The 26,172-nt window shown below is 43.0% G+C and overlaps 2 protein-coding genes across 2 annotated transcripts in view; both read right to left on the bottom strand.

Moving 5' to 3' along the window:
* LOC114118018 (zinc finger protein 665-like) overlaps nt 1-24,459 on the bottom strand; it is a 95,255-nt gene extending 70,796 nt beyond the window's left edge. The window contains exons 1-4 of the mRNA XM_027978657.3: nt 24,277-24,459; nt 22,797-22,922; nt 18,367-18,467; nt 11,655-11,791 (exon numbers count right to left, since the gene is read on the bottom strand). The gene's annotated coding sequence lies outside the window, so the exon portion shown is untranslated. The remainder of the gene's footprint in view (nt 1-11,654; nt 11,792-18,366; nt 18,468-22,796; nt 22,923-24,276) is intronic.
* LOC105601988 (zinc finger protein 160-like) lies at nt 673-24,459 on the bottom strand. The gene is given in 7 exon segments (XM_060398959.1): nt 673-5,083; nt 9,416-9,542; nt 10,453-10,541; nt 11,655-11,791; nt 18,367-18,467; nt 22,797-22,922; nt 24,277-24,459. Coding segments are annotated over 3 exon segments (1,818 nt in total). The 5' UTR covers nt 10,468-10,541; nt 11,655-11,791; nt 18,367-18,467; nt 22,797-22,922; nt 24,277-24,459; the 3' UTR covers nt 673-3,407.
* Nucleotides 24,460-26,172: the final 1,713 nt, after the last annotated feature.

The following is a 26,172-nucleotide window of genomic DNA, read 5'->3' as shown; positions in this document are numbered from 1 at the left end:
GACTGTGAAGAAGGCTGAGTGCCAAAGAATTGATGCTTTTGAAGTGTGGTGTTGGAGAAGACTCTTGAGAGTCCCTTGGACTGCAAGGAGATCCAACCAGTCCATTCTGAAGGAGATCAACCCTGGGATTTCTTTGGAAGGAATGATGCTAAAGCTTAAACTCCAGTACTTTGGCCACCTGATGTGAAGAGTTGACTCATTGGAAAAGACTGATGCTGGGAGGGATTGGGGACAGGAGGAGAAAGGAACGACCGAGGATGAGATGGCTGGATGGCATCACGGACTCGATGGACGTGAGTCTGAGTGAACTCCAGGAGATGGTGATGAACAGGGAGGCCTGGCGTGCTGCAATTCATGGGGTCGCAAAGAGTCAGACACGACTGAGCGACTGAACTGAACTGAACTGGTGTTGCACCCTTTTTTTCCCATAGAGTCCGGTTGTTTTTAAACATGGCTGTTCATTAGAAATACATCTGGAGCTTTGGAGAAAAAAAGCTATACCTGGACATTTGTATTTTTCAAAAAATTCCAAGATAATTCTGGTATGCATCTGGATTTTAAAAAGTGATTACAGGTTTTTCCATTAAATCGCAATTTTGGTGATATAGAATTCTATTATTTTCTGTTGACCAATCATGATAGAATGGTATTAAGTGAATAACAGTTACATAATCACAATAGTAAAAGATGTTTATCAGTTTTCACAATCAATAGCCATCCAAGATTCATAGATAATTATAACCGCAAGCCATAAAAGGAACATGATTAACCTAACAATATAAAATAATTACCTACAATTTGGGGGATTAAGGAGAGTGATGTGGTAAGCCAAAGTGCATACATGCACATGTCTTTATTGCTCCAGCCAGTCTGTCTTTTGGTTGGTACATTTAATCCATTTACATTTAAGGTAATTATTGATATGTATTACCATTTTCTTAATTGTTTGGGGTTTATTTTGTGTAGGTCTTTTCTTTCTCCTGTGTTTCCTTCCTAGAGAAGTTCCTTTAACATCTGTTGTAAAAGTGGTCTGGTGATGCTGAATTCTCTTAACCTTTGCTTGTCTGGAAAGTTTTTGCTTTCTCCATCATATCTCATTGAGTCTTGCTGGTTAGAGTATTCTTGGTTTGTAGGTTCTTCCTTTCCATCACTTTAAATATATAGTGCCATTCCCTTCTGGCTTGTATAGTTTCTGTTGAGAAATCAAGTTTTTAACCTTATGGGAGTTCCCATTTATGTTGCCATTTTTCCCTTGTTGCTTTTCATATTTTATCTTTGTTTTAATTTTTGTCAGTTTGATTACTGTGTGTCTCAGTGTGTTCCTCCTTAGATTTATCTTGCCTGGGACTCTGCACTTCCTGGACTTAGTTGACTATATCCTTTCCCATGTTAGGGAAGTTTTCAGCTATTATCTCTTCAAATATTTTCTCTGGTCCTTTCTCTATCTCTCTTCTTCTGGGAACCCATATCATGCAAATGTTAATGCATTTAGTGTTGTCCCAGAGGTCTCTTAGGCTTTTTTTTTTTTTTTCATTCCTTTCCCCCCTATATTCTGTTCTGCAGAAATGATTTCCACATTCTGTCTTCCAGATCATTTATCCGTTCTTCTGCCTCAGTTACTCTGCTGTTGATTCTTTCTACTGTATTGTTCATCTCTGTTGGTTTATTCTTTAGTTCTTCTAGGTCTTTGGCAAACATTTTTTTTGCATCTTCTCCATTCTATTCTGAGATTCTGGATCATCTTCATGATTTTGAATCATGAATAATCTGGAAGGTTGCCTATCTCCACTTCATTTAGTTGTTTTTTGGGGTTTTATCTTGTCCCTTCATCTGTGATATAACTCTTCTTTTTCATCCTAATTAACTTAGAGTAATGTGGCTTTTGTTCTAGCTGCTGTGGAATTGTGGTTCTTCTTATTTCTTCTATATGCCCTCTGGTAGATGAGGCTAAAAGGCTTATGTAAGATTCTTGATGGGAGAGACTGGGTGGGAAAAACTGGGTCCTACTCTGGTGGGCAGGGGCTCACCAAGTAAAACTTAAATCCAATTATCTGCTGATGGGTGGGTGGGGCTGTGCTCCCTCCCTGTTGGTTGTTTGGCCTGAGGTGACCCAGCTCTGGGGTTTATGGTCAGGTTAATGGCGACCTCCAAGAGGACTAACACCAAGGAGGACCTTCCCAGGCTGCTGCTATCAGTGCCCCTGCCCCCATGGAGAGCCATTTCTGACCCATGCCTCCAGAGAAGACCCTCCAACACCAGTAGGTAGGTCTGGTTCAGTCTCCTGTGGGGTCACTGCTCCTTTCCCTTGGGTCTTGGTGCATGCCAAGATTTTATTTGTGCCCTACAAGAGTGGAATCTGTTTTGAACTGTGGAAGTTCTATAATCAAATCCCGCTGGCCTTCAAAGTCAGATTCCCTGGGTCTTCCCAGTTCCTTTGTTAGATCCCCAGGCTGTGAAGCCTGAGGTGGGGCTCAGAACTTTCCCTACAGTGGGAGAACTTCTTTGGCATTATTGTTCTCCAGTTTGTATGTTGCCCACCCAGCCAGTATGGGATTTGATTTTATAGTGTTTGCGCCCCTCCTACCATCTTGTAGCTTCTTGGTCTTTGGACCAATGTCCTCTTGTTGATGATTGTTCAACAGCTAGTTGTGATTTTGGTGCTCTTGCATAAGATGAACACTTGTCTTTCTACCCCATCATCTTGAACCGTAACTAGCATGCACATTATTTTTTTGTGGCTTCTCTCAAGGATGTATCGTGTAAAGTTTAGTGATTTCTCTCCAATATACTCTGTTGTTGCACAATATTTGAATTCAAGGGAAAGTCTTTACCATGTTTATTGTATTTTGAAGGTGTCAACTCTATATCTTCCCCCAATGTTTGCTATATGGGTAAAATCCTTACCACACACTACACTTGTGTGCTTTAACTCCAGAATACAGATCCCTTTATTTAGTGAAAAGTGAGCAATAATTTGAAACGTTGCCACATTCATTACATTTGTTTTGTATGGACTACTCGGTGAACCCAGAGTTTAAGGCAATAGCTAAAAGCCTTGCAAAACGCAGTACATCTGCAAGCCTGTATGGATTATGGATTATCTGATGATTAGGGAGGTGTAAACCCTGAACAAAAGTTTTCCCACACTCGTGGAACTGGTAAGGTTTCTCTCCGGAATGAATTCTTTGGTGAATCCTGAGGTAGGACTATTGTCTAAAGGCTGTGCCATACTCAGTACATTGGTATGGTTTCTCTACAGTATGAATCCTCTCATGAAGCCGAAGGTGTGAACACCTGCTAAAAGCCTTGCCACATTCATTGTTTGTAAAGTTTCTTTCCAGTATGGGTCACCTGGTGTTTACTGAGGCTTCAAAGGCTAAAGGATTTGCCACACTACACTTACGTTTCTAAGATCTATCTCCAGCATGAATTCTTTGGTGAATAGTGATGTCAGACCATTGCTGAAAGGCCTTGTCACATTCAGTACACTTGTATGGTTTCTTTACAGTATGAATCCTCTCATGATACCTAAGATGCGAAAGCTTGATATAAGCCTTGCTACATTCATTACACTTGTATGGCCTCTCTCCAGTATGAATCCTCTCATGATGCCTAAGATATGAAGGCTTAATAAAAGCTTTGCCACATTCATTACATTTGTAAGACTTCTCTCCAGTATGAATTACCTGATGGTAAGTTAGGCTTGAACGATCACTAAAGGCTTTGCCACACTCATTACATTTGTAAGGTTTTTCCCCTGTATGAGTTCTCCAATGACCTGCAAGATGTGAATTCCGACTGAAGACCTTGTCACAGACCTCACATTTATATGGTTTCTCTCCAGTATGGATGATTTGATGTCTAGTGAGGTGTGAACTCCGAGTAAAGGATTTGCCGCACTCGCTACATTTGAAAGGTTTCTCTCCAGCATGGATTCTTTGGTGAATTTTGATATCAGACCATTGCCTGAAGCCCTTGCCACATTCAGTACACTTGTATGGCTTCTCTCCAGTATGAATTCTCTCATGAAGCCTAAGGTGTGAACTTTTGATGAACGTCTTGCCACATTCATTACATGGGTAAGACTTCCCTCTAGTATGGACTACCTGATGGTTGATTAGGCTTGAACGCAAAATAAAGGCTTTGTCGCATGCATCACATTTGTAGGGCTGCCCTCGAGTATGAATTCTTTGATGTTTTAGAAGCTTGGAATTACGGGAAAAAGCCTTGTTACATTTACTACAATGGTAACGCTTCTCTCCAGTATGGATTACTTGATGGCTCCTGAGGCTTGAACACACCCTAAAGGCTTTGCCACACACATTACATTTGTATGGTTTCTATCCAGTGTGAATTCTTTGATGAGTTTCAAGGTTTGATTTTCTATTAAAAACCTTGCCACACTCATTACATTTGTAAGGTTTCTCTCCAGTATGAATTCTCCGATGAGTTGCAAGGTTCGAACTCTGACTGAAGTCCTTGCCACATGTATCACATTTGTATGGCCTGTCTCTTGTATGGACTACCCGATGTTTAGTGAGATGTGAGACATGAGTAAAGGTTTTGTCACAGTCATTACACCTGTAAGGTTTTTCCCTATGTGCTTTACGGTCTTTTGTCAGTATTGAAGAATGGATAAAATCATTCCCATACATGTTAGAAATGTTGGTTTGAACACTCAGAGGAATTCTTTGGAGAGCTGAAATTGAGGAACTATTGTTGATAACCTTCTCAACTTGATTACATTCAAAAATTTTCCTTTCCATTTGAAATATCTGCAATTCATCCTGAAAGCTTAATGCAAGTTTATTTTCAATTGCATTGTTTCCTGCATTGCTTCTACCACATTGATTTTTTCTATCGGTGAGCTTTTCATTATGGGTTACAAGCACTCCTTTGTAATTTCTTTCATCATCTCTCCACTGACACTCAAACTCAAGCATATTGCCTCGGATTTCCCTTAAGTAGAAATCTTTGACTCCAGGGCTTTCATGTCTTCCCAAAATCACTGTTTGGAATGTATCTGTTGAGTTAGTGTTCTCCTTTGGTTGTAAGTTCTTGATAATATGTATGGGAGAGATATCTACAAAATACAAAAAATCATAGGTATGTTATTAATTATAACTCATAAGTAAATATTTTATGTTGAAAACATATTATACCAAAAATAACATTTACACTGAATGTAGTTATGAAACTTCCCAACCATGATCTTCAAATTTTGAGAAACATTAAAGAAATAGGATTCTTTAATAAAGACAGTATGTTCACATAAAATTCAAACTGATTTTAGGGTAGCCTCATTTCAAACAGTGTATGACAAAACCACTCAGTTTGTGTAAACTTAAGTTAGCTCTTAAAAAATGGCTAATCTCATGACCATGAACCCAAAGCATATAAATACTGACTGTAACTGAAGAGAAACATATCAGACATATTTTCCACATACTTATTATACATAATCTACATACAGTATCTACATCATTACTGTATATAAATTAATACTTAAAATAAGTAATATAATGGTAAATAATCCAAAACAAGCTTATCTAACAAATAACCTAAATAAACGGCAGTTTAGAATTGCAAAACAAATACAGCACTGAGAAAATAAAGAATTTACTAAGGATATTTAAAAAATGAAATATTTTCCTGAATTATATGTTATAAAAGCATCAATATCCATGAAAAACAGGCATTTTATAACATTAACAAGTAAATGTCAATTATATTGCATAATATGTTCTGAAAGACCATCAACTGTAAATCACAATAAAAATTAATAAACACACTATTCTAGTAACCCTTTCTATTCTAGTAAAGTAACCCTTTACTATTGCAGTAAAATAACCAGTAATAAGTAACCATGTTGTACATTATATTCTATGGAATTCTAAACACTCTTCCTTAAGAATAAAGAAGAGAATTTTACCCTGGAAAGGGCACATAATATGAAAACTGTAAAAGGTATTGACATAACTGACTTCTAAAATATTAGGTGGGGAAAATATATAACATTATGGGAAAGACTGGAAAAGGAAAAGGCAACCCACTCCAGTATTCTTGCCTGGAGAATCCCATGGATGGAGGAGCCAGGTAGGCTGCAGTCCATGGGGTCGCAAAGAGTCGGACATGACTGAGCGACTTCACTTTCACATGGGAAAAATGGAAGGCAAAAGGAGAAGGGGGTGGCAGAAGATGAGATGGTTAGATATCATCACTGACTCAGTGGACATGAATTTGAGCAAACTCCGGAAGATATGAAAGACAGAGGAAGCTGGCATGGGGTCGCAAAGAGTTGGACATGACTTTGTGAATGAAAAACAAAGGAACAGAAACTGAAGAAAGAAGTCGAAAGTCACATGATTTCATGATTGCCATTATATAATAACCAAGCAGAGCAATTTCTTATCTATGCAGTGCCCTTTAATTCTCCAGCTTATTGTCCCCAGATATGTAGTATGAAGTGTGTGCTTAAAATATATATTAACTAAGGTCACAGACTGCATTGTTGAGGACAAACTGCAAAATAAAAGCATATAAAATATAATGCACACAAAGGGATATGGCATAACAAAACATGACAAAGTAGATATATATCATTAAACAACAGTAACAGAGTTTTTCTATAAAATGTGCAATATTATTATATCTAAGCTATCTATCAGTACTTATTTGTTTTAAAAGTCTGAGGTAAACTACCATTATTTTTCAAATGAGGGCACAAGACTTAGAAGGCTATGTACACAACCCCAAATTACAAAGAAAGTGAAAGAAGCAGGAGCTTGATGCTTGGAGTCCCTGGTGGTCTAGTGTTTAGGATTTGGCACTGTCACTGCTATGGCCTGGGTTTGATCCCTGGTCAGGGGACTGAGTTCCCACAAGTTCTGAGGTGTGGCAAAAATAAAAAAATTTTTAAATGAAAAATAAGTAAAAAAGACTCTTTTCAATATGCATGTACCCCTATGTTCACAGCAGCGCTATTTATAATAGCCAAACATGCAAACAATCTAAATGACCATCAACAGATGAATGGATAAAGATGTTGTGTGTCTACACATAAATACACACACACACTGGAATATTACTCATCCATTAAAAAAAGAATGAAATAGTACCATTTGCAGCACCATGGATGGACCTAGAGATTATCATACTAAGCAAAATAAGTCAGAAGGAGAAAGACAAACATCATATGATACCACTTGTATGTCCAATCTGAAATGCAGCACAAATGAACTTATCTATGAACAGAAACAGACTCACAGACATATAGAAGAGACTTCTGGTGGCCAAGTGTGCATGCACAGGGACAGGTTGGGAGTTTGCAAATAGCAGATGCAATCTATTATACATAGGACAGATAAACAACAAGGTCCTACTGTACAGCACAGGGAATTATATTCAATATCCTGTGATAAAAACAATAAAAAAAAGAATGTATACGTATGTATTACTGAGTTACCTTGCTTTACATCAGAAGACAATACAACATTGTATATCAATTATACTTCAATTAAAAAAAAAAATCTCGGGGTGGGGGGGTAATTTTCTGTCACCAAATAACCCTACTCCATAGGGAGAGTCCCTAGAAGTTGTCTATCCTTTAAAAGTGTTATTATCACAGCAAAAAATATATAGGATAAAATCTCAGATCCTAGGAATGTGTATTTCAAAGGCAATCATCAGAGGCAACTTAAGACAACAGGCAACTAGGAAAAGTCTACATTCCCAGACCAGGTAGAGCAGTGGAAGAGTGATGAAAATACAAGACAGGAGGGGGGATTCTGCAGGATCTTGAGATGTGTGCTCTCCTCACAGACATTGAGTTAAGAATCTCAAAGGCTGACATATGCTCCCCATGTAGGATCTAGGATCAAAGAGAAGATCTGTCTACTGTCTTTACAGTTCTCCTAAGTAACAATCCCAGAAGGAAGGGCTGAGGGATCTGAACAGGCAGATGGGGCTTGAGACAGCTCCGTGCAGGTTCTGGGGTAAGAGATGGAATCAGAGAGCACCAGTGGTTTCCTACCTCCTTGACTACATCTTCCTAGAACAACGAGTAGGGATGGAACTAGGACAGCGTGGTGCTAAAGAGCAGTTCAGCTCTTACTTGCAGGGACCAAGAACTGAGCAGCCAATGAAAGCACACACAGAAGTGGAGACGCAGGGGCAAGAGACCCTTCTGAAAGGGCCCATCCCACGTTCTTCAAAGTCAAGTGACAAAGCTGAAAGGAGTCAAATGACAGGCTGTTGTAGATCATACAAAGACCTTGCCTTTGTCTCTGTAGGAGCTGTGGCACCACTGGAGGACAAGATACATTTTACATACTAAAGAACAGAGTGAAACAATGGGGAGAACAACAATTTCCTCTGAGAGTTTACCAAAAAATAAGTTCTTTTCCCACAGAACTCTACCACTCGGGGAAAGATTCCCTGAAACTATTAATGGTGCGGTTTCTTCTCTGTTCATCTGAGATCTGACCTGTGTCTACACCTGGTACTTTCCACCCCTCTAGTGGTTTTTTTCCTTTCTTTCTTTTTTAATTTTTATTTTTTGCTATTTTCACTTCCCTCTCCAGGGTCCAGTGCTCTCTTTTCTTTACTCCAAAATGGACATAAGAATATTCAGGTCAGAAATAGAAATTATTGCTAATTGCAAGAAAGAAACATCACATGCTATGTGTTTCCAGAACCCCAGCTCTTTGTTCAGCTGAAGAGTGAGGACAATATGAAGTGGTTGTGGAAAACACTTCAATGCACAGCTTGCCTCCTTCTGAATGCACAGGGGAATCACTTCTTAGCCTTTTGGCTAAGATCAAGTGAATGCACAGGGAAGAGTGTAATATGCAGACATCTTGCTTGTAGTAAAAAGGTAAGTGGGACTTCCCTGGCGGCTCAGTGGTTAAGAATCTGCCTGCCAGTGCAGGGGTCACAGGTTCAATTCTTCGTTCGGGAAGATCCCACATGCCGCAGAACAACCAAGCCCGTGTACCACAACTGTGGGGCCCCTGCACCCTAGAGCCCGCCTACCACAGCAAGAGAAGTCACCACAATGAGAAGCCCGAGCACCGCAACTGGTGAGTAGCCCCTGATCACAGCAACTAAGAAAGACCCAGCACAGCCAAAAAATAATAAATAAAATTTTCAAAACAGGGAAGTGTAGGTTTTAAGTTTGCTACAGGCTTTATGCACTTTTAAGCTCTGGACCCACCCTCGAGGTATCATAACATGGGCAGATCAAATGAGGAAAGGGCAATTTCAAAGTCCTCATGCCACATTATGAGGCTTTGGCCTCTGATTCAATAGGGCTTCGAGCTCAGCCAAGCAAGGTAGGGGCTCCCAAAAGGCATGCGAAGGAAAATGTAAAGATACCCAAGGACAGATCCCAACTTGAGAGGGAAGTGATCCTTACCCACAGAGAGCAGGTTCCTGTAGGTCTCCAGCATCACGTCCCAGTACAAAGTCCTCTGTGCAGGGGCCAGGCATTCCCACTCCTCAGGAGTGAATTCGATGGCCACATCCTCAATGGTCAGCTGCTGCTGAAATGAAAACACATATCATTAATGGGGTCATAAGGAGAGTTCTTATCTTCATACAAAATGAGAAGAAGATTGATTCAGTTGAACTGTATATTCTGACAGATTCATGTAAAGGTATTTAGAGCAAATTATGCATCTCTAATTGCTTTCCCATAGGAGATTACAACGGCCTCCAAATCAATGTGGATTTCTCATTTTTCTGTATGACACGTGAAATACACAAACAGAAATTCAACACTGGGTCATCTATACAAAGGTGTTAAAGAAAGCTCAGAATCTAAAAACTGTGATGATGATTAACAGCAATGACTAAAAGTATTTGAACACTTCCTGTATGTTATGAATTACTCTAGTAGTAGTAGTGGGAGTAGTAGCAGTCGTTTCTGACTCTTTTGTGATCCCATGGACTGTAGCCCGCCAGGCTCCTCTGTCCATGGGATTCTCCAGATAAGAATACTGGAGTGGGTTGCCATTTCCTTCTCCAGAGGATCTTCCCAACCCAAGGATCAAACACGGGTCTGCAGTATTGCAGGCAGATTCTTTACCATCTGAGCTACCATGGAAGCATTACTTTAGATGCTTTTCATGAATTAACTTGTTGTCAGTGTAGTAACTCATCAGAGAAAGATCCGTTTCCATTTTACAGAGCAGAAAACTGAGTCACAGATGGAATCTAAGGGTACGTATCAGTGACTGAGAGAAGGTCCTGGGTGAGTGTGAATGAACAGGAATCAAGCAGGCTACTTCTTGAGTCAGAGATTAGCAACTGCAAAGAAGGAAGGAGAATAGCAGAGACTAACACAACATTGCAAAGTAGCTCTACGCCAAAAAAAAAAAAAAAAAAAAAAAAAATTAATTAAAAAAGAAAAGAAAGGAGAAACAGAATAATCAACCAAGAATATAAGTTCACCTGAGAAAGAGCCATTCCAGACTCTTCCTTCTTTCACCTTCCTCCTCTTCTGGGCTTCCTCAGGCAACATGAGTCTTCAGAGGTCTATCCTTAAAATTGAAAACATGCTGTTTAATGTTTAGAGTCAACACACCCCCTTCCTGAGCCCCAACCACACACACAGGGAAGCCCTCACCATGAGGAACAGACAGTCCCCTGTGGCCACTGTCTCAGGAGGGACGCAGGACAGTCAACTCCCGCACAGAGTCCAACACAGGACTTTCCCACACTTTCCCTCGGATCACACTCCCCTCCTGGTGAGGCCTCATGCACACAGCAGCAGGGGGCACCTCCGCTCACACCATGATCCCCTTCAGGTCACACAGCAGGCCCTGGTCCAGCCCCACTCAGGGCAAAGCAGCCTTACCCTCAGCCCAGATCTCATCCCTCAGGATGGAAGGACTTAAGAGTCCTGATGCTCAATGCCAGATGCACCAGTTCAGTTCAGTTCAGTTCGGTCGCTCAGTCGTGTCCGACTCTTTGCGACTCCATGAATCGCAGCACGCCAGGCCTCCCTGTTCATCACCAACTCCCAGAGTTCACTCAGACTCACGTCCATCGAGTCAGTGATGCCATCCAGCCATCTCATCCTCTGACGCCCCCTTCTCCTCCTGCCCCCAATCCCTCCCAGCATCAGAGTCTTTTCCAATGAGTTAACTCTTCGCATCAGGTGGCCAAAGTACTGGAGTTTCAGCTTTAGCATCATTCCTTCCAAAGAAATCCCAGGGTTGATCTCCTTCAGAATGGACTGGTTGGATCTTGCAGTCCAAGGGCCTCTCAAGAGTATTCTCCAACACCACAGTTCAAAAGCATCAATTCTTCGGCGCTCAGCCTTCTTCATAGTCCAACTCTCACATCCATACATGACTACTGGAAAAACCATAGCCTTGACTAGACGGACCTTAGTTGGCAAAGTAATGTCTCTGCTTTTGAATATGCTATCTAGGTTGGTCATAACTTTTCTTCCAAGGAGTAAGCGTCTTTTAATTTCATGGCCGCAATCACCATCTGCAGTGATTCTGGAGCCCCCCAAAATAAAGTCTGACACTGTTTCCACTGTTTTCCCATCTATTTCCCGTGAAGTGATGGGACCGGATGCCATGATCTTCATTTTCTGAATGTTGAGCTTTAAGCCAACTTTTTCACTCTCCCCTTTCACTTACATCAAGGGGCTTTTTAGTTCCTCTTCACTTTCTGCCAGAAGGATGGTGTCATCTGCATATCTGAGCTTATTGATATTTCTCCCGACAATCTTGATTCCAGCTTGTTTCTTCTAGTCCAGCATTTCTCATGATGTACTCTGCATATAAGTTAAATAAGCAGGATGACAATATACAGCCGTGACGTACCAAGGCCCCTTAAATACCATTGAGGCTGAGCCCCACTTGGACTTTTCGAAGGGGAATCTCTGGTCAGGGCACAAATGTATTTGTAAAATGCCTCATGGATGTAATGTGTAGCCTGGATGTGCAGCACTCAGTGGAGGCAAGCACAGCATACTTTGTACCTTTTTCTTTTAAAGTTTTACTGAGGTATAATTGACAAATAAATATCTTGCATATTTAAGACATACAATGTGACATTCGAAATATGTATATACACATATATTGTGAAATAACTACCAAAATCAACTTCTGCATTTTCCTCCAAATAGCTGGAAAAATCCTCCTACACGTTAATGCATGAATTACTCAGCTCATAAAAACTAAGTATGCCCACAGCCCAGGGTCATTCTCCCCTTCAGAGACAACCATATTCTGCCTATGGAATGTGTATTTCTCTCAATAAACCTGCTTTATCATTCTTGGGGTTCTCGAGGCGAAAATACTGGAGTCTGCCATTCCCTTCTGTAGTGGACCACGTTTCATGAGCACTCTTCACCAAGACCCGGGCATCTTAGGCAGCCCGGCATAGCATGGCTCACTCTACTATGTCTCCCTCTTAAATTCTTTCCTGCAGGAAGCCAGGAACCCTTACTTGGAGACCTATCACAAGATTTCCCCTGGGACATGATCATTCTCTCGCACCCCCATTCTTCTGCAACAGTATATCGTGGCATTTAATAGTAGACGAAAATGTAGCTAATTGAGAACACTGTATTTTAAAGAGGAAAGAACTGAGTGTATAAAAAGGTGTGGGGTGTATGTGAGTGCCCATCTTTGTGTTTCAGAGAGACAATGCCACCATGTTGATCAAAGTAACTTTCGAGAAGTAAAAATACATGATGCCACACAGCCCTGACCCAGACAGTGGAGCTGGCAACCGGGGCACAATTTTAGGGCCAGCAACAGCCAGAGGCAAGTTTCAGACTATTCGCAGTCAATTATTAAGGACAGAGCACAGGCCCTGAGGCCGACAGTTGAGGCAGTTAGAGGAGATCTCTTCCCTTTGCTCCAGGAGCTCAATGGAGAAGAAACAGGGTCTTTGAGAAAAAAAGATGGGAGAGGTGGAGGTAGACTTTTGAGGAGCTCCATAGGAAAGGTATGGAGCAAACACACAGGGAATGTGAGGGAACAGAGGAATCTGAAGCAAGACCAGTCAGTTCAGGGGCGTGTTTTTCTCCAGCTGTGATGAACCACACAGGGACAAGGTAGAGCTGGTATGATGGGGGTGTCGGGAGAGCAGTGGGTGTTGGGGAGAATCCACGTCCACACACCAGGGCTTCGCTTTGGGGCATTTGACTTGCATGACTGTAAGTGACAAGGTGGGTTTGTCTCCATTTTGGGGGAGTGGGGGTGAGGTGCTGCACCAGGCAGCATGCAAGATGTTAGTTTCCTGATGAGGGATCAAACCTGTGCCCCTGAAGTGGAAGCACTGAGTCCTAACCACAGGGAAGTCCCAGGAAGTACAAAGTCTTAAAGACTCTTAAACACTAAAACACTCTGCAGAGCCAGGGAAGTCCCTGTTTCCATCACTTATGGAATATTACTCAGTCATTTAAAAAAAAATGCTATTTGCAGCAACACAGATGGACCTAGAGATTCTCACACTGAGTGAAGTAAGTCAGACAGAGAAAGACAAATATTGTATGATATCAATCATACACGGAATCTAAAAAAAAAAAAGGCTACAAATGAACTTATCTACACAACTGAAATAGTTACAGATGTAAAAAATAAGCTTATAATTATCAAAGGGTAAGAGGGGGAGGGATAAACCAGGAGATTGGGACTGACACATACAGACTACTATATATAAAATAGATAACTAACTAAGCCTTAACTGTGTAGCACAGGGAATTAAACTCAGTCCTCTGCTATGACCTACATGGGAAAAGAATCTGAAAGAGTGGATGTATGTGTTTGACAATTTACTTTGCTAAACACCTGAAACTAATGCAACAATGAAAATCAACCATACCCCAATAAATATTAAACACCAGCCTCCGTTGTGGCTCAGGTGATAAAGAATCCATGTGCAATGCAGGAGACCAGGGTTTGATCCCTCGGTTGGGAAGATCCCCTGGAGGAGAGCATGGCAACCCACTCCAGTATTCTTGCCTGAAGAATTCCACAGACAGAGGAGCCTGGAGGGCTACCGTCCACATGGTTGCAAAGAGTTGGACATGACTAAGCAACTAAGCACACACACACAGAAATTAAAAATATGGTACTCTTTATGTAGTGAATAAGTGAATGAGATGGACACAAAGTTACACTAGTTTCCACTCTGCCGTCGTCTTCACGTTGGGGGACTGACGTGGGCAGGGGACCTTTGCCCTGGAGGAGTGAAGACAGGCCAAACAGGAACAGCTGAGGACGGTGGAGCCAAGGGTCCTCTATTTAGAGGTGCAAAGGTCATGTGCAAGTCCAACTAGGATGGCAGTGAGCTCATCCCAGCAGTAGCTGCTTGAGGCTGAGCAGACCCAGTCTGGCAATAGAGAGTCAAAAACTGGGACTTCCCTGGCAGTCAAGTGGTTAGGACTCATCAGCTTTTACTGCTGTGGGCCCGGGTTCAGTCCCTGGTAGGGGAACTAAGGAGCCCACAAGCTGTGCAGTCAAACATAATATAAAACAATCCACAGAAAAAGGAGGAGGCTCCTGGCTGCCTTGACACTTAATCGGGAAAAAGGTTCCTGGAATCTAAGGTTTCTCACTCTGCATTGATATTGTCTGTGTGCTTAGTCGTGTCTGACTCTTACGACCCCATAGACTGTAGCCTACCAGGCTCCTCTGTCCATGGGATTCTCCAGGCCAGAATATCGGAGTGGGTTGCCATTTCCTTCTCCAGGAGATCTTCCTGACCCAGGAATTGAAACCAGGTCTCCAGTATTGCAGGCAGACTCTTTTACCGACTGAGCTACATTGATGTTAGCTGAAGAAAAATCACAGCCTGAAATGCTGACTTGACTGGCTTCATTGGGATTGTGCAAACTAACAGTGAGAAGAATGAGAGGGTAACAGGCAGGAAGGCCAGGAGTCTCCAAGTGAAGGAAATAGCCTGCAAATGTCAGACATTTTTATCTCCCTTAAGCGGCAGGAAGAAACAATTTAGCGATATATTTTTTTCCTTCTCTATACAAATTTAAAAGGAGGTTTCTCTTAAAATTCTGTGTTGCCATAATGACACCTGGTTTCACTTGAAGTTAACCATTGCCTTTTTCTTATGGAAATGTTTATCTTAAGCTATGCTAATGTACTATGCATTTACCCCAAACTCTTTTAAGTCGGTTCCGCCTTTTGGGCTCAGAACCCACCTGATAAACCAGTATGTAATACTCTGATATCTTTCCTCTAATCTACGTAAACGACACTATTTGTATGGTGCTCTGCCCTTCTTCAAGATTCAAGTTAATCCTTTTATGGCCCAAGATGAACCATTTGGAGCCAAGATTATGCCAAAATACATGTTATGGGTGAGGGGCCTGGTGCCATTCCAAGTTTTGAGACATTCCTTTCTTTCATTAACAGACTGCTGGTGACTATATAACATCCAGCTAAAGACTAACAGGGGGGTACTCTTTCTGCCCCCTTCTGATGCCTATGTCAGAAGCTTTCTCTATCTTAAAACTTTGTTATACATAAGTTCTGAGCGATCAAGCCTCGTCTCTGGCCCCGGATTGAATTCTTCTCCTCCGGGGGCCAAGAATCCCGGCGTCATAATTCAACAACCTTTCAAGAACAGCAGGGAAGTGGGTGTCTGATAGAACAGTGGAGGAGAAGCTGAGGCCACCAGGGCACAAAGAGAGAAAACACTTTACTTTCTCAGGTCATCTACTGGGGACACCACCGTGAGTGCCATTCTAGAGAAGACAATGAAGACATGTGCACAGAGGGTGAGTGGGTGTTGAGTAGAAAGACAAGATCCTTTCTCTAAATGGGGCCCTGATACCTCACCCCCTTCTATTGGGCTAGCTGCTGAGCACTGGTGAGTAGGAACAGAGCTTTTCCTTCACCTCTTTCCTGAGCTTTCCTGCTATCGCCAGGGCTCTGAGTTCCCAAACACTGTCCACCTTCCTGTTTCCTCCCCAGAACACAGCAGCCCTCCTTCTCAAAGAAATACGCTTGTCCCACATTTAGTTTAAAACACCTTGCCCCTCCGCACCACAGCTTCCTTATGACTGTACTGTGTGTGTGTGAGTTCCGGGACGGGCAGGCGGAGGCAGCAGAGTGACCACCACTGGTCTGGCAGTAAGACAAAAGCAGCCGGGTCTTCCCAAGGCTGACGTCTCTCCGCTGTGACTGCCCCTGATCAGCTGAACAATCTTTCCCCGAGTCATGAGTTCTCACAGCCCTTCTCCCGTTGGTCCCATCCCCAGCAGGCCCTCGATGATAACTCTCTGCCATGTGAGTCTTAACACCTATCATTTCCCTTCTGGACTCAAACAAACCTATAGTCTTCCCTGGGGTCTGACACACTCCCCAGAAACAGCAAAGCCATCCCCTTACCTGCTACACAACCCCATCAAACACTCTAAGGCCCCATGACTCATGCATTCACGATGGAATGATTACTCATGAAGACCACTAGACGTGACACCACGTTTTCATTCACAGTGACCCCAGTCTGAGCACTGTCACCTCCAAAATCTACTAACAAAACAGAGCTTTGGCCCGTGATGCCAATGAGACCTCAGCGTCTTCCCAGGAAACATTCCAAATTCTCCTTTGTGTCTTTCAAAATGCACCTGAAACTTTGCTGCAACTTTGCCCAAATATCCCAAAATACCAAAGATAACCCACAAAATGGCCTCGGAGATGTTCTCTGTAACTACACAATGGGTTGCACAATGATTTCTGCCCCCCACAAAGACCCCACACTTCGCTGGTGGCTCAGTGGTAAAGAAGTCACCTGCCAATGCAAGGGACGTAGGTTCGATCCCTGGGTCGGGAAGATCCTCTGACGAAGGATATAGCAACCCACACCAGTATTTTTGTCTGGGAAATCCCATGGACAGAGGAGCCTGGTGGGCTACAGTCTATGGGGTCACAAGAGTGAGATATGAGTTAGGGACTAAACCAGCACCAAAAGACCCCACAAAATCCACGGTGTGGAGTGAGTGCTGTGGGGCACCTCTTGAATCCACCCCCTGTCCCAAGGCAGCCATCCTCCTGCTCCAAGAGCTTCCTGTGGGCTCCTCTCAGGCTTTGGGTAACAATACAGGATAACATTCCTTTTCCTAATTCTACTTCCTCATTCCTTTTCAGGTGTGATCATGGCTTTTATGAAACCCATGCCTGAAAATCTCAACCTCAAAAAACAAAACCAACAACTCAGTCTCAGCTTCTGCGTCCCAGGGAACCTGAGAAAAGACACTATGGCACCAAGCCCGATCCATACAGCCCCATAGCTCCCTGTGAATCCATGTCTAGATGCTCCAGCCAGAACTAAGATGCCCCTTTCCAAAAGTTCCACACACCCCTTGAAGCCCAAGCCATGCATGGGACAGGCGCTCATACAGCTCACTGGGCTCCTCTAGAGGCCCACACTTGCTGCCATATCCCTCCTGCAAACCCCTAAAGTCTTTCCTCCACTTTTGTGCAGGTCTTGACATTTCCTCCAGGCTTCCCAGGTGGCACTAGTGGTAACAAATCTGCCTGCCAATGCCAGAGATGCAAGAGATGTGGGTTCGATCCCTGGGTGGGGAAGATCCCTTGGAGAACAAAAAGGCAACCTACTCCAGTATTCTTGCCTGGAAAATTCCATGGACAGAGGAGCCTGGTGGGCTACAGCCCGTGGGGCTGCAAAAGAGTCGGACATGACTGAGTACACACACATGCCTCAGGTGCGTACGAACAAATCAGGCTAAAACAAACCCATATGCAGAGGCATTGCAACAGGAGTGGACAGTGCTGCAAACAGTGGGACACTGGGCATTCAGTATGGAGATCAAGAAGCGGGCCCTCCCTGGAAAAGGAGGCCCTCACCAGCAATTGGGGACATGATGGATTCTAGTTTTAAAGGTGTTTGAGGATTGGCTGGATTGTGTTTGGTGAGGCTGTCACTGAGAGAGAGAGAGAAAGACAGCCCCGCTCTCACTGTCTCCTGTCCTCCCCACTCAGAGAAAACCGCAAGGTACCCCAGCGCCAAGGCAGGGCCCTCCTTCATGCCCATCCCCACACTCCTAAGCTTCTCTGCATCCTTAGCAAAGTGTAGTCAGTATCCCTGACTCTGAGCAGATAACTGCTGTAAGGCAAGGCTCCTGTTCAAGATGGCAGCTCACCCCAGAAGCACACAATTTAGAAGACCTGGGCACTATAGTGGTGCAGAGACACAGTGGAATGAACATGGGACACCTTAGCACACTGCATGGGGGACACTGGTTCTGTAGGGCTAAGCCTCAGAGCATATAATTTTGCTCTTATTTTGAGTAAATAAGTAGTCATAGCAGGTTTAGTTCAAGTTGAAATTTCCAGAAAAAATATGGGAACTAACCTCATCACCTGCCCAAGCTCCTCGTTCTTCCCTGAGGAGTATTCCATCCAATTACAGTCCTCAGCATCTAAATCTTCCCAAAGGAAAGTGTCACAGGTGTCCTGGAAAGAAGACAGAGACCAGGCACCCTCCAATGGAGGGGAAACAGGAAAGACCCAAAATAATCGATGAAAAACATTTCTGATAGAGGAGACCAATGTGGGAGCAATAAAACCTGGGTCATGGGACAGAGAATGGCAGGTGAAGGGAACTTCAGAAGATGAGCAGGAGAAGGTGGGGAGACAACTCTGGCCAAGACCTGAGGAGGAGAAAGGGCCAGAGCAGCGATGCTTTAGAGACAAAGGGTTAAGCAGGAGGTGAGATCTGAGACAGAAAAGGTGTTGATGTTTGGGAGCAGAGAAAAGGCGAATGTGACCAGGGCAGAGGGAACTGTGAGAAAAGGGTCAGCTCCCAGGATGCGACTGGAGACATCTGCTCAGGAGCTCATGGCTCATGTTGTAGTAGATTATGTGAAACCAAAGAAAACGGAGTATCAGACTAACTAGGTAAAATCAGCTTCCAACACTTAAAATAAAGGACCATGGACACCTTTACCCAGTATCCATTGGGAGACAGTCTAAAATTCTTTACTAGTTACCGAAGAATATTTCCAATATATAAAAGAAGAAAGTCACAGGCTTTCTCTAAACCAGAAACAAATTTAAAAGGAAAACAATTTGTAATTAAAAAAAAAACCGAAAACCCTACAAAGGGACGTCCATGGTGGTCCAGTGGCTAAGACTTGGAGTTCCCAATTCAGGGAGCCTGGATTCAAACCCTGGTGGGGGAATTAGATCTCATGTGCTGCAACTAAGAGTTTACATACCGCAACGAAGACCAGGCACAACCAAATACACACACACACACACACACACACACACACATCCTACACACATGTATATATCCTACACAAATTTGTATATATATATATATATACATATATATACAGGACCTTATATATAAGACCTTATATATGTGTGTGTGTGTGTGTGTGTGTGTGTGTGTGTGTGTATACGTATATATACAGGTGTGTATATATATGTATACACTACACTCTGTGGGGTCGCTGGGTCCTGGTGTGCACAAGGTTTGGTTTGAGCTCTCCAAGCGTCTCTGGCAGGTATGGTGTTTGATTTTAAATGTGATTTCGCCCCTCCTACTGTCTTGCTGGGGCTTCTCCTTTGCCCTTGGATGTGCAGTATTTCTTTTTGGTGGGATCTAACATTCTCCTGTCGATGGCTGTTCAGCAGTGAGCTGTAATTTTGGAGTTCTCAAAAGAGAAGATGAGTACACGTCCTTTTACTCTGCCATCTTTAAGCAGTTTTGCATAGGAACCTTGAATGTTAGGTCCATGAATCAAGGTAAATTGGAAGTGGTCAAACAGGATACGGCAAGACATTTTAGGAATCAGTGAACTCAAATGGACTGGAACAGGCAAATTTAATTCAGATGACCATTATATCTACTACTGTGGGCAAGATTCCCTTAGAAGAAATGAAGTAGCCCTCATGGTCAACAAAAGAATCCAAAATGCAGTACTTGGGTACAGTATAAAAAAATGACAGAATGACCTTGGTTCGTTTGCAAGGCAAACCATTCAATATCACAGTAACTTAAGTCTATGCCCCAATCAGTAATGCTGAAGAAACTAAAGTTGAACGGTTCTATGAAGATCTACAAGACCTTTTAGAACTAACACCCAAAAACTATATTCTTTTCATCATAGGGGACTGAAATGCAAAAGTAGGAAGTCAAGAGATACCTGGAGTAACAGGCAAATTTGGCCTTGGAGTACAGAAGGATGCAGAGCAAAGGCTAACAGAGTTTTGCCAAGACAACACACGGGTCATGGCAAACACTCTCTTCCAGCAACACAAGAGAAGACTCTACATATGGACATCACCAGATGGTCAACACCGAAATCAGATTGATTATATTCTCTGCAGCCAAAGATGGAGAAGCTCTATACAGTCAGCAAAAACAAGACCAGGAGCTGACTGTGGCTCAGATCATGAACTCCTTATTGCCAAATTCAGACTCAAATTGAAGAAAGTGGGAAAACCACTAGACCATTCAGGTATGATCTAAATTAAATCCCTTATGATTATACAGTGGAAGTGACAAATAGATTCAAGGGACTGATAGAGTGCCTGAAGAACTATGGATGGAGGTTCCTGACATTGTACAGGAGGCAGTGTTCAAGACCACTCCCAAGAAAAAGAAATGCACAAAGGCAAAATGGTTGTCTGAGGAGGCCTTACAAATAGCTGAGAAAAGAAGAGAAGCTAAATGAAAAGGAGAAAAAGAAAGATATACTCATCTGAATGCAGAGTTCCAAAGAATAGCAAGGATACATAGAAAGCTTTCCTCAGTGATCAATGCAAAGAAACAGAGGAAACAATAGAATGGTAAAGACTAGAGATCTCTTCAAGAAAATTAGAGATATCAAGGGAACATTTCATGCAAAGATGGGCACAATAAAGGACAGAAATGGTATGAACCTAACAGAAGCAGAAGATATTAAGAAGAGGTGGCAAGAATACAGAAAAACTATACAAAAAGATCTTCATGACCCAGATAATCATGATGGTGTGATCACCACCTAGAGCCAGACATCCTAGAATATGAAGTCAAGTGGACTTCAAAAGCATCACTATGAACAAAGCTAGTGGAGGTGATGGAATTCCAGTTGAACTATTTCAAATCCTAAAAGATGATGTTGTGAAAGTGCTGCACTCAATATGCCAGCAAATTTGGGAAACTCAGCAGTGGCCACAGGACTGGAAAAGGTCAGTTTTCATTCCAATCCCAAAGAAAGGCAATGCCAAAGAAAGTTCAAAACCATACAATTGCACTCATCTCACATGCTGGCAAAGTAATGCTCAAAATTCTCCAAGCCAGGCTTCAACAGTATGTGAACTGTGAACTTTCAGATTTTCAAGCTGGTTTTAGAAAAGGCAGAGGAACCAGAGGTCAAACTACCAACATCCTTTGGGTCATTGACAAAGCAAGAGAATACCAGAAAAATATCTACTTCTGCTTTATTGATTATGCCAAAGCCTCTGACAGTGTAGATAACAACAAACTGTGGAAAATTCTTAAAGAGATGGGAACACCAGATCACCTCACCTGCCTCCTGAGAAACCTGTATGCAGGTCAAGAAACAAGTTAGAACTGGACATGGAACAACAGACTGGTTCCAAATTGCAAAAGGAGTACGTCAAGGCTGTATATTGTCACCCTACTTATTTAACTTATATGCAGAGTACAGCATGAGAAATGCTAGCCTATATGAAGCACAAACCGGAATCAAGATTGCCAGGAGAAATATCAATAACCTCAGATACACAGATGACACCACCCTTATGGCAGAAAGCGAAGAAGAACTCAAGAGCCTCTTGATGAAAGTGAAAGAGGAGAGTGAAAAAGTTGGCTTAAAGTTCAACATTAAAAAACGAACATCATGGCATCCAGTCCCATCACTTCATGGCAAATAGATGGGGAAACAATGGAAACAGTAACAGACTTTTTATTTTGGGGGGCTCCAAAATCACTGTAGATGGTGACTGCAACCATGAAATTAAAAGATGCTTGCTCCCTGGAAGAAAAGCTATGACCAACCTAGACAGCATATTAAAATGCAGAGATATTACTTTGCCAACAAAGGTCCATCTAGTCAAAGCTATGGTTTTTCCAGTAGTCATGTATGGATGTGACAGTTGGATTATAAAGAAAGCTGAGCACAGAAGAATTAATGCTTTTGAACTGTGATGTTGGAGAAAACTCTTTAGAGTGTCTTGGACTGCAAGGAAATCCAACCAGTCAATTTTAAAGGAAATCAGTCCTGAATATTCACTGGAAGGACTGATGCTGAAGCTGAAACTCCAATACTTTGGCCACCTGATGCGAAGAACTGACTCATTAAAAAGATTCTGATGCTGGGAAAGATTGAAGGCAGGAGGAGAAGGGGACAACAGAGGATGAGATGGTTGGATGGAATCACCGATTTGATGGACATTAGTCTGAGCAAGCTCCAGGAGCTGGTGACAGACAGGGAAGCCTGGCGTGCTGCAGTCCATGGAGTCTCAAAGAGTCGGATTGACTGAGTGACTGAACTGAACTGATAGCCTATGTATATAGCCTACACCATTATATACACACATACATATATAGCCTACACAATTATATATATTACATATATATATATCCTACACAATTCTGGTGTCAAAGTCAGAAAATATTATGAATATAAATTTAGAAAATCACATGAGTTGATTACAGGATGCCCAGCAATTTCAGCAAAGCAATTCAGAAGTTATTATTTATAGGAAAGTAGAAATTGAATGATAAGATTTAGTTCAAGCTACAAAAAGAACAATGAAAAAAATTACCAGAAAAAGGAGTTGTAATTTTCCTTTAAATAGGCACCATGAAGTGACAATTTTCTCTTGCTCCAAACACACACACACACCCTATTCCATGTCTCTGGTTGAACGATTGCAAATGAAAGTTATCTTCTGATAAAAATAAATATAAAACAACACAAGCATTAGAGAGTAGAATTTTGCAATTCTCATCATCTATTCCAACTTTTAAATTTATTAGACTACAAAGTCATGATACCACAACAATAGTTTATACCCATTTATATCCAAATTCATATCCAACTGACTCACATGGGTCCAGGTCACTCCTCTTTCTTCACTAATACGCGTTCCCCTCTGTCATTCTGTTTATCTCCCTATTTCTTTTTTTCCTCTCTCTCTCTCTGTCTTTTTGTTCCCCCTCTGCTCTGGGCTGTTACTGCCCTTCTATTTCTCCTCTCACACCAGCCCTGCCCACTCTGCCACTCAGTACTTCTCTGTTGCTTTTTTTCTCCAACCTGACTGTCCTAAATCTCCAAGTATTAATATTTCTGCCTCTTTCTTCTCCCATCTGAGCTTCCTCTCCTCTCCCTCCCTCTTATCCCTGTGACATTCCCCTCGACCCCCTCCACAACCACCCCCCCCACCCCGCCCCGCCTCGCATCCTTGGGGGCAGATTTTCGTTCAGGTCTCCTTCTGTTCCAGCACCACCAAGGCTCCAAGTCTCACCCTCTCGCCTGCCCCATCAGAATGATGCGCTTCACCACTCTTTCCCCGCTGCTACCGCTGAGCAAGGGCCCCTCTCCTATTCTGCTCACCTTCATTTCTCCGGAGATCCTGCTTTTCTCTAAACTTCTCTCCTTTCCCCACCCGCTACCTTCAAGGCTTATTCTCTTTCATGAAGGTGTCTCTTCCAAGTGCCTCACCGATCCTCTTCATTGCCATCGCTTCTCCCTCATGCTTTTCTTAACTTTCTTTTTCTCTCGGAGTAGCTGTCTCTGCTTCTCCTGAACCCTCCTCGCCCACTATTTACAGGGATGGCGACTGAATAAGAAGCACCCTCTTCCGCAAGAGCCTGTTTTCCAGAGGGTGGAATTTGGAACCGAAGACCATGGGTGTCACATGGCTGACCCAGGTCACCTCTGCCAACACGGGTTTAGAGGAGAGGTCACTATGAAGGGAACGCCTGCGGGGCAGAAGGACCGGCCTGAGGAGACTCGAGGACAGCGGGGCTGGGAGGGTGGGGGGTCTCAAGACGGGGAGAGGACGCGGCCTCTCCGAGAGTGGGGTGGCCGGAGCTGACCTCAGGGGCCGAGAGGGCGAGGCTAGAGGCGGTAGTGCGAGTAAATCCACCTCATGGGAGAGAATTTTATGCGGTGCAGGAGGGGAGAGGGGTCAGTGAGGTCAGTGAAAGGTTGTAAGCTGGAAAGGGGTGCGAAAGGCAGCGTCTAAGCGGACCGAAGACAGGAACCGGCTCCAGAGCGACTTTAAACCGAAAGGTAAGTACCTGGAGAGACGCCTGAATTTGCTTCGGGGTGGTGGGGCGGGCGCGGAAATTCATGATCTGTAGCGACCCTGAGACCCCGGATACAGAAGAAAGGAAACTGCGAGGCTCAGATTTGACTAAAAAGACAGAAACTCACGCTGCGCAGCGAGACCTTTGCTCTCAGCTTTCAGCTTCCGGGTGTGTGAGAAACTGAAAACGCTGAGCGGCCTAGAGGGCGGGGCCTAGACGGGGCGAGGCCGTAAGGGGGCGGGTCGTGGAGAGAATCGGGCCTGCGTGGGGACCCCAAGCGCGGAGGGCGGGGCTCGCATGAGGACCTTGGGTTGGGAGGCGGGGCCTCGGGGCGCGGAGGGCGGGGCCTCGGGGCGCGGTGGGCGGGGCCAGCGGCGGGTAATCATTGATAGGCCAAAGAATGGAATTTTGGACAATCTGGCTTTTCCCCATGTAAACAAGGGACCAAGCGGGAGTCTTAAATCAGTGATAATGGGGGAGGGTGGGTCTTGACAGTAAGCCATTTCCTGGAACTTGAAATCTTTAACCTTTGCTATTTTCCACAATTAGAGGGTCTGAAGTAAGCTTCAACTCTGTCACCATAAACTGTAACAACAGGCAAAAGTAAAAAATGATAAATACACATGCTATAGTTGAAAATGGAACGTTAGGAATATTAAACTAATAATAATAAAGACAATAACAAAGGCCCAAGAACCTTGGCATATATACCTTTGAATGATGGGGAAGGGTCCTGCGTGTCCATATGTGGCTGTGTTGTGTATGGTCTTGTCACATCCTAGAGACATCGGTACGTGTTGAAGGAATGTTGCTCTAAATCATTAAGTCAAGTCAGAGGTCTGGGTTGCTCTTAAACTGAACAAGAACCCAGAGGTTATATTGATGCCAAAATCTTGGCTCTCAGTGCCCTAAGGCCAAACTGAAATGTGGAGACAAGAGTTATGGAGGAGAAGAAACAGTAGCTTTATAACTTTTCTAGACAAAGTGGGGATACAGTAGTCTAGCACCTCAAGAACTGCTTGATGAGCAGGGAGCAGGGAGAGTTTATATAGTCAGGGGAGGATATGTGATAAGGATCAGCAGTAATAGTCTTGCTGTCTTCTTTAGAGTTTCAAAACAGTAGGGTTGTTGACAAGATCAGGGTGTTAATAGTGAAAGTCGCTCAGTTGTGTCCAGCTGTTGCACCCCATGAACTATGCAGTCCATGGAATTCTCCAGGCCAAAACACTGGAGTGGGTATCCGTTCCTTTCTCCAGGGGATCTTCCTGACCCAGGGATGGAACCCAGGTCTCCCACGTTGCAGACGGATTCTTTACCAGCTGAGCCACAAGGGAAGCCCAAGGGTGTGAATATATATATGTAAAACTGAATCACTGTGCTATACCCCTGAACCTAAAAGAACACTGTAAATCAACTATATTTCAATAATTAAAAGCATGAAAAAAGAAAAAAAATACAAATGAAAACCAACCTCTGGACCGAGAAATTCTCTCCACAAAGGTAGCAGAGAAAAAAATGCAGAGCTGCATTTAGTTTTTTAAATTGAAGTATAGTTGATTTACAATGTTAATCTTTGCTATTCAGTTATACATACATGTACTTTCTTTTGTACTTTCCATTATGTTTTAACACAAGGTATTGAATATAGCTCCCTGTGCTATATAGGAGGAACTTGTTCATCTATTTTATTTATAGTCCAGACCATACTGTTTAAAAGCAAGTAATTAATGCAGGCAACACTGAAGAGAGTTGGGAATTATAGTCCACCTCTTTGAGTATATAGTACAAAAATGATTTATAATTATGCTGTTATTCTCTACATGCTCCTCACACAGCTTCAGAAAACCTCAAGTTAACTTAGTGCCTACCATGCTGTTAAGGAAATTA

Source organism: Ovis aries, chromosome 14 (assembly GCF_016772045.2).
Source record: "Ovis aries strain OAR_USU_Benz2616 breed Rambouillet chromosome 14, ARS-UI_Ramb_v3.0, whole genome shotgun sequence".
Taxonomy (NCBI): Eukaryota; Metazoa; Chordata; class Mammalia; order Artiodactyla; family Bovidae; genus Ovis; species Ovis aries.
The sequence above is the reverse complement of the archived record's forward strand: the minus strand, read 5'-3'. Positions and strand labels throughout refer to the sequence as shown.